The sequence below is a fragment of the Sinohyriopsis cumingii genome, unplaced genomic scaffold, assembly GCF_028554795.1.
Source record: "Sinohyriopsis cumingii isolate HCF-2022 unplaced genomic scaffold, ASM2855479v2 utg000043l, whole genome shotgun sequence".
Taxonomy (NCBI): Eukaryota; Metazoa; Mollusca; class Bivalvia; order Unionida; family Unionidae; genus Sinohyriopsis; species Sinohyriopsis cumingii.
Genome location: NW_028315864.1, coordinates 573,126 through 590,054, shown reverse-complemented (window position 1 = coordinate 590,054; position 16,929 = coordinate 573,126). Strand labels below are relative to the sequence as shown.

General features: G+C 35.0%; 1 protein-coding gene across 1 annotated transcript in view; it reads right to left on the bottom strand.

Moving 5' to 3' along the window:
• The window catches only part of LOC149774986 (amyloid-beta precursor-like protein), a 78,267-nt gene that overhangs the window by 16,556 nt on the left and 44,782 nt on the right, over positions 1–16,929 (bottom strand). Inside the window, exons 5-8 of the mRNA XM_089944559.1 lie at positions 4,505–4,671; positions 1,750–1,845; positions 982–1,140; positions 49–277 (exon numbers count right to left, since the gene is read on the bottom strand). Of these exons, the coding sequence (XP_089800685.1) occupies positions 49–277; positions 982–1,140; positions 1,750–1,845; positions 4,505–4,671 (651 nt within the window). The remainder of the gene's footprint in view (positions 1–48; positions 278–981; positions 1,141–1,749; positions 1,846–4,504; positions 4,672–16,929) is intronic.

Genomic DNA, 16,929 nt, shown 5'->3' with positions numbered 1-16,929 from the left:
AATAATATAGTGACTCCTTACATTTGATAAACTATAACAAACACTTACGAATTTCAGGAAGGATCTTCTTTTCAACATCAGGGAAGCGATGTAACATGTCCATGGCCTGGGTGATTCGGTCTGTAATCAGCTTAAGATGTTCGAGTGTTTGATCCCGGACCTTCTGTGCTTCTTGTGTATCTGTGTCACGAAGATGCTCAAAATGGTTCACGGTATGCAGTCGATCTTTTTCCTCAGCTCGGATGTAAGCTCTCAGGTATCTCAGAACTTCTGCAGTCTGAAAGATGAACATTAAGCCAAGTTTCAGCTATTTGTTTTTAGAACAAAGGTACCCATCCTTGTACTAAGCTAAAAAGTCTTATGAGATGAAAGCACAACAGCAATTTATCACAATTATTAGTCGATGGATAAATCAATATAAATGTGTCATTTTTATCAATCAAGATCTTTTTATCCAACTAAGTGTACATCTGTATGACTAGTATGTATTAAGGGTTATACAATAATCCAAAAAACTATACTTTTTTCAGGGAATGACAAGGATTTGAAGTCATATCCTACATTGTCTGCTGAAAATTCTCTTTTATCAGGTCTATACTTACCTTACTTTAAACAATATATTAGTGACAAGCTAAACATAAAGAAATAAAAAAGGGACACATTACTTATAAAAATATTGCATAGTAAATATCAGATAATTTATCAAATGTTAGTAATTTATAAAGATGTATACGCTTACAATCCGGACCAAAGATGTAAAAGAGAAAAAGTTATTAACAATTTATGAACAGTAAAATCTTTCAATCTCGACCAAAAAAAATGGCCTGGGAAAAGTGCTTTAATGGAGAGGTGATCTGAATTAAATTAGGAGAGGTTTCATCATACCTGATTTTACAAATCAATTTGTTTCCAACTCTGAAATCTGTAAATCGTGAAGTGTTAAAATTCATGTTATATCCCAGCTGATCTTGTAATACAAACCTTAGGTTCAGGTGTCTGAAGGGCATCCATGAAGGCTTCTAAGGCAACACGCTTGCGTTTGTTGAGTTCTCCTTGAATGTGCTGTTGATGTAGTGCAACCAGCTGTTTCTTCTCAGCCTGACCCTCTTGCTCATATGCATGGTACAGCTGTTGGAATTTCTGGAGGAAAGAAAATAGTCATGGTCTACAATGAAAAGATTTGTCTGCAGAAATGAACTGCAAATTATCAGTCATATCACAGAATTCATTATGTATTTATATAAAATAACAATTATCATATATACATATCTGCACGAGTTTTAATAATATATCACCACAATCTTGTTTTTTTTATAGTGTTGTGCAACTTTAGGCATACTCAAACATCATACAAAACAAGATAAAGGCAAAAAAGGGTACAATCCAGAGATAAAGGCAGTGAATGGTAAATGCCTTAAAATATAAAGTAAAATGCCTGAAATAAACTTAACTTTATCAAATACTGAAGACTGCTCAATATCTATAAGAAAATGACAAAATTAGGTACACTGGTCCTAATCTAAAACCTTGAGTCCACTGGAACACAGTTTTGGTGAATAGCAAATATACAATTAGCATTTAAAAGAATAGATCAAATGATCTGTCAAGGTCAAAGAATTATAGATTTCAAACTAAAACACATACTGTGATACAATTGAATATATGAAGATTTTTATTTTTTCCTACAAGAATTCAATATAAAAAGACTAGCTGGATTTAAAAAGATGTTGAATTATAGGTATAATTTACCTGTGTGATGTTGCCATTCAGCTGTTCTGCAGCCTTGAAGTCAGTTTTCCTCAACTCTGCCACATGGTCACGAGCTGCTTGCCATTCCTTCATCATCTACAACAAAATGGTTGTATCCTCAATACAGGTTAAAAAGCATATTTTCATATGATTTTCATTTTTATTCCTTTTCATAGCTGTTTATAGATGAAACAAAACAGGAGAATACCTATGATACACCTACTTACAAGGGTATTATATCTACCAAAGCCAAATGATATGTGACCAAAAATCTTGTCCATGAGTAAAGATGTCAACATTTTAGAAAAAGTCATCCAGGTAAACATCGATCCTAATGATCTGTTACCTGGGTACCCAATCAAAAGGAAATTATATTAAATGTGAACCTGGAATGGTTTGTTTTAAGTTCATACATGTCAACCACCCCAGAGGTATAAGCATAATTATTACTACTACGAGTGGCAAAAATGAAAATCGTACATTTATTTTTGCTACTTGCTTGGATCTGCAGTTAGTTTAAATTCTCGTCACAAATTGGTCAACTCTATATGGATTAGCGCGAGAACATACAAAACATGATAAATTATTTATGCACAACCTTCACTTTAACTATTCTACATCACATCTTAAAGTCTTGGTGAAAGGTCGTAAAGTGATGTTCATACATTCTGAATGCTGTATTAATTCAATGCAGAATTCCTCTTCCAAAATTTGTAAAACACTATTGATTTGTCCTTTTCCTAATGCAACATGTTCTTCAATTTAACAAAATACGTCTCCTCTAACACATTTTTTAGTCATATAACATCCACGACTCACACTGATAAAGCCCGTTCCACTTAATATTTGGCACCATGTTTGTTCAATATAGACTGGTCTGCTACTTAAGTGTGTATCTAACTATAATGAATATGTGATACATTGTTTCAAATTCAAGAAACCCATCTGTTTTCTTAGAAACGTGTCATGTACAGTTACCATAAATAGAAAGAAAGGAAACTGTTTAATGTACATAACCAAATGGTCACACATGGATCAATTTTACATAACATAACCTTGAACTGAACTTGTTATTCTGTGTCTTGCTTGCTCCTGATATTGCCAGATATAATCTTTGATCTGAACTTGGAAACATGGTTGTTTTTTTGTTTTTTTTACCCTATAGCTAATTTCATTACCTGGGTAATTATGAAAGGGTGGGTACTTGACTATCCAGTACCTGTTGACACCTTTATTCATGAGAAAACATAAAAAGATGCATAGTATAATACAGTGAGGTTCTGATGTCTCAAATGTCAATCATTCAAAAATCACCACAACTTGAATAACTCATCTCACTAAATGCACTGCATACTGTTGCCATCAACCATGAAAAAGCTCAACACAATCAAGAACTCAAACAGATCAAAATAGCAAGAAAACTAATGGATTGGTGATTCTGGTAAATTACAAATAATCAAACAGATGAACATAACTTGAAAGAGAACGATAATCACGTTCCTTTTTAAGACCGCTTACAAAATACCAAAACCCCACTAAAAAGTATCATCTTCTCTTTTTTCCTTAGTATAGAATTAAAAACTGTCCAATATTTGGTGGCAAAATATTTCAGTAAATATTTTAAGACCATTTTCAATCGAAATGACTATATATTTTGAACACAGATGCCATCACACTGTCTCAAGGGAGGTACACACTGCATCAAATAATTTCCTCTTATGTCTCTTCATATATATGGACTTTTTGGGATCCAATATAGCTCAACATAGCAAATCCATAAAGAGTGGGGAACATAACTGCAAACAACTCTGCTTTGGTTGGATTAAATGGCACTTAATATCAAGTTGAGGAAAACAGTGTGCATTTCCCAAAGACACTTCAGGTCAGCTAACACAGTTGACCTGGCTGGGTAATGAACCTGCAAACCCTGGTGTGTGAATCTGACACACTACCAACTGAGCCATTGCACCACTGATTACAAACAAACAATTTTCAACTCTACCCTACCATAAGCTGCAAAATATGGATATATATCTGCTGAGACTGTACCTCCCATTACTGATACACGTATAACTCATTCTTTATTACAGTACCGTCTGCTTGTTTCAATATATGAATAAATACACCCACTAAAGGCATTTAAATGAGACTGAAATGGGATAGCAATATACTGCTAACTTAAATTGTCAATATATCCAACACTAAAACTGTGAAATGGTTCAACCATACTAATATAATGGTTCCTAATTTTATGAATCCATTTTCAGATCCAGTTAAAACTGTTGTAAACATCTGCCTCTAATATGAAATTGGTTTCAAGTGATTGAATCAACCATACCTTTAATGGATTTCACCATAAAATTTGAAACAAAAATGTTCTGACTCAGAGAAAAAGTTGCTCTAAAAAATATGTTCAAGGCCTAAATACCTGGATTAACAGAAAAAACTAATTGCAATAGCAGTGAGTTATGAACAATGCATAAAACAGTTATTTAGAACCATAGATCAACTGGAGAAAAAAAACTTCAAGGTGCTGCTTTTATCGTACAATTATCACTTTGGTACTAAATTTTCCTTCAAGAATCGACTCTGATTTATTGATAAATCAAGTGGTGTATTAATCAATATTTCCTTGCCGCTCTATTATTTAATGAATCTGTTCAATAATAGCAACTTGAACGTTTTAATTAATGATAAGGTTCATGAAGTCAAGCTCAACAGTACTTGACAGGATTATCATCATATCCAGACTGACCTTTGTGATCTTCTCATGATGTCTTTTTAGCATGGCATTCTCAGCAGCCTTGTATTTCTGGTGTTCATTTTCATACTTGGACAGGAAGTCATCATCACCATGGAGATAAGCCAGATAGTCATCTCCTCTGGGCTCAGATGTGTCTTCCTTCCTTGGTTCTGTAACAACTGAAAGCAAAAATAACATTCTTCATGTTTATCTACATTTGTATACAGGTATACATAACCAAAATAAAAAATTGGAAAAGATCCTCTCTGTAGATGAACAATGAAAGCAACTGCCAAAGAAAACTTGCAGTAATGACAGTGTCCATCTGTTTTTCTGTTATTTACTTCCCCTGTAACAGTTCAAAATTTATGTTACATATTTAGCGCCCATGTACAATGTAACTCAAGTTTTATTTAGAAGTCGGAAGTCTCTTTTTTGGTCAGTGAAAAGGGATTGCTACTTCTGTAAGCACCAACAAATGCCTGTGCAGAACTGCAGGTAGATTCAATTCTTCAACAACAAGCAACTTCCAGAGACTGATGCTCCTCACTTTTCATTGGAAGTGGGAGAATATAGTTATGTGATCTTGGTGATACAGTAAATTAGTAAAGAAGCACTTGTAAAGGAAGATAGTTTTCTTAAGACGCGTGATATATGGGAGCTCTGTGGTGTTTCCAAGCCCACAGCTAAAGTTTCTCTTGCAGACTATGATAATACTGTAATGATGTGAGACAGTTCTGTGCAGAATGTAATCCCTATGTTACATACTGTTTTTTGTCTGACAGCTTCGTGGTGTTTCCAACCCAAGTTGCAAACTGTCTCACTGTCTCAGATGATATATATATATATATATATATATATATATATATATATATATATATATATATATATATATATATATATATCTATATCTCTGGGACTGCTATGTATGTGCAGCTTCCAGGCCCAATGTTATAAACTATTACTATTATAATGTATATTCCATTTTCTGCAGTTTTTGGTAATAGTGGAAAGAACACTACATACGCAGATTAGACAATCTTGCACTTAAGCCATATATTTGATTACTCTGCCATGATAAATCAGCAATCAGAAGACCTGGATCTAAGGGTATTTATGATTGTTTTTGATACATAATGAATAAATCACAATTCATAAAAAAAATGTTGAATAAATGGTGAAACATTTTTTTTGCACTTTTGCTGATTGGCCTAAAGTTGCTAATAGGACAGTTTGCAACCAATCGAATTTCATAAAGATATATGAATTGTGGGCATGCTAGATTAAAATGTGCTCATGGATGATGGAAAAAGTTAAGCTATCCCACAAGCACTTCTAGTCACTGACTTAGAGAGTTAAAGTGTCACAAAATAGTGATCTTGTTTGCTGAGGAAATGAAATTCTGACTAAAGTCAAATGTAATAATGCTGGTGACCTGGGTTGAAAGGCATGCATGTAATATCCTGTAGAGCAACACCTGCTCTACAGGATATTACATGCATGCCTTTCAACCCAAGTCACCAGCATTATTGCATTTGACTCACTCATGGCCCCTGGGCAGCATGAGGACCAATCTTTCACAAGGTGTGGCCTGCAGCCATGTAGGCAGGTGTTTTGAAAATAAGCATATTAATCAATATGCATAATTAGTGATAAGGAGCCTTACTGCTCATGCAGCCCATGACCTTACAAATGTATCTGCTTTGGCCCATAGCCAAACCTAGGCTGGATGTCAATGCTGTAGAGCATGGAAAATGTACATGCTAGGAATCAACCTGTCACATTTTGCCTACCACTCCATATTGTGACTAAAATAATTGTATTTGTAAAACAAGATTAAACCATTCAAAACAGGAATAATAGTCAACTGCTTGCTCTATGGTATCCTTCAGAATTAAAATGCAGTGACAAAACAAATGACATCAGCACTTTTTAATTGTAGGCTGAAGACTGTAGGAATGCACAAGATACCTATCAAATTTCTGCCCGGCCATGGTTGTTAACAACAGAAACTGATTTCTCAATTTCATAACACTTTCTACATAAATAACAAAAGCTTCAAAGTTGAGAAGTGATGTCTTTTATTCAGTTTCATTGTTCTGTATTCGCTGGAGAAATTCATTCAGCTTTTTTGCAAAAGTGAAAGGTCAAGGAGTTTACAGGACAAGAAATGGAATTCAAGGAATTTGCAATTGTTTTATAAACCATATTATACCCAATGCAACCTGCAAACAAGTCACACACATCATAAATGAAAGCTACAGTACCCTAGGTAAATTTGTGAAAGCTTATTTCTTTTCCTTGACTTGCCTAAGCAAGATAAGACCTGTTCTAAGCTACCTATTCAGTGTAATCCAACTGGAAAAAATTTGCAATAAAAATCATCAAGGGTACAACAAGATCATGAACTAGCCATAACATTAGCCTAGGTTATGGCATTATGTGGAGAATGGCACTAGCTGGGAATCCTGGTCTAGTATTGATCCAGTATGTGAAATTTCCATCAGCATCATTTAATGGCAAACAAATTCACTGAAATAAGCCTATGGTTTCAAGCACAAGAAGTGGTGAGTTCAGAAAATAAATATTTCACCATGCTTGGAGAAAATCAATAAACAATACCCTCCCTGCTAGAAGGAAATATTGATCCAAACTTGTGTGCAATCAATTACCAGCAAATGTAGACTGATGCTTTAAGAATTGATCTGATTAACTTCAGACCATCAAAAAAGGAGATGTAAGTTATGCCATTACAAACAAGACTACCATACAATTTTGGGGATGGGTTGGTTGTGGGTCATAAAGGCACTTTTAAGACATTATGGGCTATATCACTACTACAAATACAAGCCCTAAGTGCCTTTCCCAAAGACATCAAAATATTCCACTCTGACTAGGGTAGGTATCAAACACACAACACTTGGATTACAAGTCTAATGATCAACCAAGTGCTAGGATTTACAAATTCACAAGCCCAACTCATGGGACACGCTTAAATTCAGCTATGTCAAGCTCAAGTTTGCAAGTCACTTGGGGGTGGGAAAGTCTCAAAAAATTGAGAGTTGGAATGATAATACAAAATTTTTTATTTAATGTTGGTGGTGTAGGTAAAATATGGTAACTTTGTGCGCTAATTTACCTATAAAATTTCATGAGAGTTCCTAATGCTTTATGTGCTGCAAGTATTATACCTGTGATCTTGCCACGTTACAAACACCTTGATTTAGTATTTATATGTAGAGCATTCTTTGTAATACCTGGCTGGTTTCTTTCATCTGTAGTATGTGTCATCTTGCAGGCAAGGTCAGCCTCACATTTTCTTGCACACATATGATAATGTGAATACTTACAATTTGAAGCAAATTTTAACAAATAAGGAATAAATGTTTATATTTAAATTTATTAGTTACATTGAAATTGTAATATATGTACCTAACAGGGATTCGCTGATTGCCAAATCTAAACCATAGCTTTTCAAAGACCGTTTTCATGCATGACACTGATTTATTATGAGTAAGTGTTATTTGCTAAAAATACAACTGCTGAGATTTCTGTGACTGATGTGTGTTTGGAAATAAAAGGCACTCTCTTAAACAATTAACATCCAGGAGGATATCATTCAAAAAGTGATTGATGTTAGGAAAAAATCAGCACTCACAAGCAGATTCTGATATGTTAACTACATGATAATTACATGGTATTTCTTACCTACTGCTAGACAAACAATTAAATGGACCAAGAAATGTGTTTTCAAATCATTGTGAAAAGTTGGATTCTCAAACCCTTGAAGGTGACTACATGTTAACAGTAAATAAGTCATTACAAAGTCTTGCTTAAATTCTGTCTGTCTCACAGACACATATACATACACACTTAAAAATGATGTTTGGCGGTTTAACGCCCTTTTTCAGCACAAGATAGGCCATACATGGCAGTCAGAATAACTGGTGGAGGTAGAACCTGGAAAAACCTTTCGAGAAATCCACTGACCCACAGAAAGCAACTGGCAATATAACCACATTGGCCGAGTCTGAGACTCCAACCCAAGTAGACAAAAGTGAGATGGCAGTATTCCGTAACAGAGAGAGCTTTAGACCATGCTGCCACTCAGGGCCCCCTTAAAAATGTAGCTCTTTCTAATATCTTTTCTACCTGTCCCTTTATCTGTCTGTATAAAAGTACATGTCTGCTTTTGGTCTTTTAATTATATCTGCATTCAAACTCTTTCTAATCTCATATCTCTGTGGGCCAGCTGAAAATTTACAAATCTCTGATTTGAATAACTGCAGCAATCCTGTAGAGACAATGAGGCTAAACAAAAGAATCCAAGAAAAAAATCCAAATAAAAACCCATGACAGTGATATTACAACAAAATTGTGAAACCTGTCTTGATGCATTTGTCAAATGATTTGGGATGGTGCCCAGCTGTGCCATGGCTATAGGTCCTACCAGGTTCAGTTGAGCCTTTTGGGATGAATGATCTTGGAGACAAAAGAGGGATAAAGTGGACTCTGACCTCCATGCCACGGATAGGGTTTTCAGCTGACCTTTGACCCCAAAATCTCAGGAGTCAAAATGAAAATATGAAGAGTCAAAACTAAAATCTCGAGAATCAATTCTTTTGGACAGTCATGTGCCCACAGCTGTGATTAAGATTTACTGTCATGTGTTGAATATTGAGAAATAACTACAGTATTTTGTAACAAAAATACAATCTCATTTTTGTAAGTGTTTTTTGTTCTAATTATATGTTACTGTGTGTATGTTTTGTATATGAAACAGACGGATGATTATTTTATACTTTATTATAGTTTCAACTTTAAACATTCCATTATCAACTGCTCAAATCATTTTACGTGCAAAAATATACCCATACAACTATGAAGGATATATATTATTCAAATATCAAGGATGTACATCACAGAATTGTCAGTCCACTTGTCCTTCAATTTTCTATCAAATTTCGGAGAATGACTCTTCTTCTCCTTCGAGCAGACACTATCTGCTTCTCTGGAACCACAGGGTCAGAAAAGTCGTTTCCGAGACAGAGACAGAAAAGAAATACTTCTTTACACCATTGTGATTTCAAAGTTCTGATGTATGCACTGAGTGTTATGTCTGTTCAATTTTCTTCTGAATGATCCATTAATTAAAATGTTTGAGGTTTTAAACGTTTTGCTGATTTAAGAAAATTAATCACCAATAAAACACAATCCCAGACTGAAAAATGGCTTAATGAGAAGCCATTTATTCCCGTTTTGTCTAATTGATCAAAATTTAAAGCACTATCAAACAAATGCGGATATTTTATCAGAAATGAATCCAGTGAAGTCAAAAATGATTCTGGACTTTAAAGCATAAAGCAATTTGCAAATAAAACAATTGAAATTGGTTTAATTCTGTTTGAAAACTGGCTTTGTGAGTCGCCATAATGACATGCTCCAGTTCTGACCAGTTGATTATAATTGCTGATGTCCAAACATAACAGTGCTGATCTCTGATTAAAAGGCAGTCCATTCATGTCATAATTGTTTTCTCTTCCTCTATCATAAACTTCAAATGTAATCTCAAAACAATCCAACCTAAGTTAGCTGAATCTAAGCCTGACTTCAGTGAACAGTTAACTCCACTCAGTTCATGTATTTGTGTGATGGTAATGGCCCTCAAAGGCTAAACTATTGTTGAGCAGATGTCAATCAGTTCCTACTCAGTAAATTTGTTATGGACAGCTTACCCTTAGCAAGAAACTAAGCTGGAACCCAATCAAGGGTAATTAAGATTTATGTTTCAGCCAAAATCTACTTGGGTCAAAAAGACACAAAAGTCAAAATTTCAGTGTGTCATAAAAAGAATATTTTTAAATTATATGTGTCAAAACCCAAGGGTACACATCTATTGAAAACCCTGATGGATATTTAAGTACAAGTTTCACTCAGATGCAAGGCAACTGCTAAAACTTTGTGAGCCAAAATTCATTTGATATTAGATTATTTCTCAATACAGTGCAACTCCGCTATAACAAGAATTTGGATATAACGTGGTCATGGCATGGCTCCTGAAATTTCGTATATTCATTCGCACATGAAAAAAATTTTTTTTCTTCAAAATACATAAAATAGTGTATACAAATTTATTATCATTATGAGGAAGAGATCACATATGAATTCGAATTTAATATGATCCTGGTGTCGTTCCTGAAATTTTAAATACATGTATGTGTATCTTTCTCGTACCGGGAAAGAACATTTTTTAAAGTACGAGAAATAGTGTGCAAAACGTTTACTATCATTTTAGGGAAGAGTTCACATCTGAATTTTAATATAATACGAGCGTGGCGTAGCTTCTGAAATTTAACAATATCACCAGGTTCTTGAAGTGCTATTCCAAAATAAACATTATCATAAATGTTACTTATTTCTTGTCCATGAGTAAAGTCAGTAAGTCGTCTTTGTGATTGTCTTCAATTAATTCTGTATGCAATCATTGCTCAAACAATAGCTAACATGTGTTTCTTTAACTGCATACACAACCAAGCAGCAGACAATGCAGTGGTTGATAAAAGATTCTCACAATTTAATAAACATTAAAAAAAAAGGCCGCCAAGATATTTGCTGGGCTTGGTGGTATTATTAGACGCAATCAGTTGACCAGTAAATAATGTCCGCTTTATTAGCAGGAAATTGAAAGGGTATGAAATTGTACATGCGTTCAACTGTAAAAATTTTTTTTTATAAAAGTGACTTGTCATCATTGCAGGCCTACTGCACTTAGTTCTTGGGTTTTACATGTGTATGGGGTTTTCTTATGAACTCGTTATTAATTTCCTATTTTTTTTAAAAAATATTTTACCGTTATGGAAAAGCAAGTTCACAAACACAATTTGTTCTCTGCACTTTGCGCAAAAAAAAAATTATTATCATTCTGGGGAAGAGATCATGTATGAATTCGAATATAATATGATCATGGCATGGTTCCTGAAATTTTAGATACATGTACAGTTGAACCCGGTTATGTCGCCGGCCTAGGGGGTTTGCCAAAAAGCGTCGAGATAACCGATGATCGAGATAAACGAAAACCAATATGGCGGCAATATATTAACATGTGCTTGAAATTTCTTTATGTACATGATGTGCGTTAATAAATGAGAATGTACAAGCACGTGTTTTTGGAGGTTTTTTTACACAACAGCGTTGCCGCGATTTGTTTGATGAAGCGATCGGCATGCTATAAAAATGTACATACATGTTTGCTAACAACAAAAGGCATATGTGCACCAACTAACAGCAGAGATTTACCAGTATACAATACAAACCACCGTCAATTCTAGATACAAACCTTTATTATATTCTCCAATATTGCAAACACAAAGATCGCTCACAAAATCACAAAAAACGTGCGGGGTGTAGTTCATTTTTACAAATAGCTAACCAGTGTCAAAATTAAATTCGCGAGTCATTTCACTCTGACACAGCTCTGAAAAGTATCGTACACGCGGTTACTATGGTTTCTTTACAAAGTCTATAATGCTTTGTTGCTTTTTGCCTTTAACAGCCTGCTTGAAAACAAATGCTTCAATATTATTTATGCTGTCTAAAGCAGTTTCATCTCCTACAAAAGAACCATACCGTCTAATTTTCTGTAGCATTTCTACCACCTCACCAGCTGAGGGAATTGGTTCCAAATCTTTGTCTGCATCTTCTTCATCTTCTTTGTCATTGCCGCATGCAGATGTGCTTGCCTGTGCTGACTGCACACTTGATACAATGTCTTCATCGGTGATCACGCCATCAGTAACGACGTCTTTGTCGATTTCTATGTAATCTCGGAATTCCTGGACAGTGATGGCTAACTCCTGTGCCTCCTCTTCCAAGATAGCATCTGTAAGGCTTGATTTTTCTGCCACTTCCGCGAGTTCTTCTGCGGCTGCACGGTACTGTGCCTGAAACTCATCATCGGAAATATCCTGAATGACGCAGTGCATCCAGCAGTTTGAGATTGTTTCCTTCTTCACGTCATTCCAGGCTGATCTCAGGAAGTTCATTGCACCTAGAAGGGACGGGGTGTACTGTGCCTTCTTTTCATCATGGAGCAGGTATTGGCGCATCAACATTTTCCTGTAGTACACCTTAAGCACTTGGATTATCCCCTGGTCCATTGGTTGGGGTCATGGGGATCGAGATAACCGACGTTAAGTGGCAAATTTGACCCTCTTTTGTGCTCGAGATATTAAGGTTCGGCGACATAAAAGAATCGACATAACCGATGAGAAAATGCTAAGACAAAGAGAGAATTTGGCGGTTCCACTTCAAAAACGTCGACTTAATAGGGTTGGCGAGTTAAATGAGGTCGAGATAAGTGGGTTCGACTGTATGTGTATTTGTCTCGTATCTAGAAAAATACTTTTTTTCAAAGTACAAGAAATAGTGTGTAAAATGTTTATTATCATTTTGGGGAAGAGTTCGTGTGCAAATTCAAATCTAATATGATCATAACATGGCTTCTGAAATTTAACAATTTCACCAGGTTTTTGAAGTGTTAGGTCAAAATAAACATTATCGGAAATGTTACTTATTACTGATGAATGAGTAAAGCCAGTAAGTCGTCTTTGTGATTGTCTTCAATTAATCAGTAAATATGGTCGTCTTTATTAGCTGGAAATTGAAAGGGTATAAAATTGTACATGTGTTAAAAAAAATTTTTTTTTTATAAACATAACCTGTGACCATCGCAGGCATACTGCACTTAGTTCTCAGGTTTTACAATGGTATGGTGTTTGTTTATGAACTCGTTATTAATTTCCTATTTTATATAAAAATCTTTTACCCTTATGGAAAAGCAAGTTCACAAACACAAGTCATTCTCTGCACTTTGCACAGTGATTAGTATAGTGGTTTTCACACGTCTTTTTTCGATATTCAAAAAGTCTGAAGTAAAAGTTATATGCACACTGAAAGCATGTGTTGATTGGTCATTATTCTTGCTGTAGTCATTTGAACGAATAGGTGTACAAGCATTAATTATTGGAAATTTGCAATGCATAAATGAAAACACACATGAGAAAATTTTAGCAGTATGAAATTTGTCCAGACACCATTCATAGACCCTGGAACGTAATGAACCATACAAGTGCTTCGTCTTTCTTAATTTAATTTTGTTGTTAATTTTTCCCACTGAATTCAGACGCATAAGACACAATGATGTGTGACAAAATTATTGAATAATTTAAATATGTATGCAATTTTGGCAATGGAATTACATATATTATGGATTAATTGCAAGCCTTGACAGTACAATATCAGATAGCAAGTAAACGGTATTGATACTCTGTTCATGCTGTATATTAACGTTGAATTCAGACACAATGATCTGGGGAAAAAAATTAATAAATATTTTAAATATGTGTGCAAGTTTTCAATGGAATTACATGCATTATAGATGAACTGCATTCCACAGCAGCACAATAGTAAACGGTGTTGACACTCTATTCATCATACACATTAAACATGAATACTCGTATATGTGCCAAGGAGTTGTTCTCTGAAAAAAGTTAAATACTGTAAAACCCGGCATTAACACGACCACAATATTAACATGATCCAATTTCTTGGACCCCAATTATCGCGTTAAAGCAGGGTTGCACTGTATGTGGAACATAACAGTAACTTTATCCAGAATGAAAGTGACTGCTTATATGTTGTCTTTTCCTCTTTGCAAGGTAAGAGGAGGCAAAGAAGGCAGCCTTCTGTTGTTAGTGAGATACAGCTAAGAGTATGGAGCTTGTAAGCATACTGCACTATGTCTATGTGAAAGTTTAATACCGACGTCTCCTGTACAATCTGAGATGAACCTGGAGAGGAATGTCTTAGCAACCCCATGTGATGAGTTTAAGTGGCAGGAGGTAGTAGCCTACTGCCGAGCTCTGTGGCGTCAAGGTCATGTATGATACACTAGAGTGGGTGGTATTATAGAAAGGTAGACATATGTAGCTCTACAATGATACCAAATAATCTGGAATTTCAAATTGTACTACAAAAAAGCAGAGGGAAAAACCTCATATTTTTGGACCCGACTTTTTTCTACCCAAAACTTGCTCATGGTCGGAATCCAATTTTGTGCCCAGATTTTAGACTTTTTAGGTCTCAGATCCAAGGCAAACCGGTATGAACTGCAAACAGACAGGTGAACCTTTGCAAAAAGTAGGATAAGATGGGCATTTGGAATAAAGAGTGGTCTCCATACGAAATTAATGGGTCTATTAAGAAAAAAAAAAGATCCTCCATTTTTTAGCCTTTTGCTTGCACGTCAGTCAAATAGCCAATGAAAAACAAGGTTTCTAACACAACTAGGCAGTATTTTATTGGAAGATCACCTGAAAGTTGGTGTTTCCGGATGCATTCAGAAATAGCTTTCAAAATGTGTTTCCTACTCAAATTTCAGACGAAAATGACAAAAACCCCCAGGGGTTAATGTGTTAAAGAGTGGCCTACCAAGCTCACAGAATGTCCTGATTGGTTTCTGATCATCAAACAAGTGGCCCCTTTGAGTGACAAAGGCATGAAAATGGAGCAACTCCATATCCTATGTGTACTGGGGCACTAAACTGGGCATCATCTACCTTGGTTGACTTGTGGCTAATCCATGAAAGTGCCTTTTGGTATGAATTAGGCAAACTGCAAAAGGATTTTAAATTTTTTGACTCGAATTTTAAGATCTCCTGTGGTAGTGACCTGCTGCTATATGAGACATGGCATAGAATGTTTCTGACATAACAGTGCCATTTTATCTTCATGACATTGCTAACTGGTCCATACATCTTGATCAAAGACCTTATATCTTTGGCTAAATGGTACAATTGACTAGTAGTGACCTGTTGGGTGTGTATGAGTTGGATTTTTAACGTAGCTTTTAACAATGTTTCAGTCATATTACTACAATGTCTGCAGTGTGACAGTGTTATGTATATCTGATTTAATTAATATATATATATATATATATATATATATATATATATATATATATATATATATATATATATATATATATATATATATATATATATTAATTTAATTGTTTGTCAGTTTTAAATTTTTATTTTTCTTACATGCTATTGTAATGTAAATTTATTCACTAGAGATGATACTTTTTCAGAAAAATGTAAGACCTTGACTGTTAGTTTATAAACAACAGGTGTTAATCTAAATTCTGACCTGGATTCAGAATTAGTAAACAAAGTTCTATTTTATTTTAAAATGATTGGTTGTTGTCAAGGTCATGATGGGACTACGTGGGACAAGTAGTAAATACCTTTTTAAAATTTTTATTCTGGGAATAAAATCATTGGTCTAATCAAGACCATATTCTGTGTATGCGATATAAACATGATCATGTGACCCCCCCCCCCATTCGCAACTTGGGGGAATTTCGAAACTGCGTCTTATGATACAATATAATCTTTGTTTTGAGAGAGATTTCTCAGTTTTGCGCTTTTCATACTGATGTCAAGTTAATTTGTTGTAGCCAGATTTGAGCTATAACAATTCTTCTGATCAGTTGGATTTTAAAAGGATTAATTCTTTATTCTCTGGAAATATTTTGAGGAGTGCTCACACAGAAATTATGTAAAGACACTGCTTACAAATTTAATTTGGATTTCCAACACCAGAGTGCCATTATTTGTATTTCTACAAGGAACTGTAGATAAGCACAGTACTGACCACAGCATACGTCATCGTCATCCATCTTGGAATTTACATCAGGATTCGAATTTGAAATTATTAGAACATTTATTACAATGACTTTTGCAATTTAATTTGTGGATTATTCTTAGATTATTTTTGGACTTGATTCTTGAAACTAAGTTCTTCTCCTTTTATCATTTTTACAGAATTTTCCAGGAAAATAAATTATTTGTTAAATTTTAGAAAGCTGTTGTTTTCACTCTTGTGGTGTTACTGTTTATTCGAGCCTAAACACGTAACAGACAGTTTATAGTGATGTCTAACACTGGGGCATTACGCCGCAGACATGTAGCATGATGTCCCATCCAGTCACATTATCCTTACACCAGTCCGCCCAGTCCTAATACTAACCTCTTAATGCTGAGCGCCAAGCCAGGCAGCTGTTAGTACCATTTTTGTAAGTCTTTGGTATGACTTGGCTGGGGATTAAAACGCCCGACCTCCCGCATCTGAGGTGGATGCTCTAACCACTAAGCCACCGGAAAGGTCATGACCTGTTGGGATCTGAGACACATGGCCAAATACAAGTGAAATGTAATTTTAGGACAATCAGTTTGTTGCAAAATTCAATCCAAGTTCAACAAATGTACTATTATGACTTTTTGGTTTCCAAAATTCACAGCTTCCCACCTGATTTACAAATTTCAGTGAAAGGTATGAACAATAATAATAAAAAGAAGACTTGAATTCTGCATTAT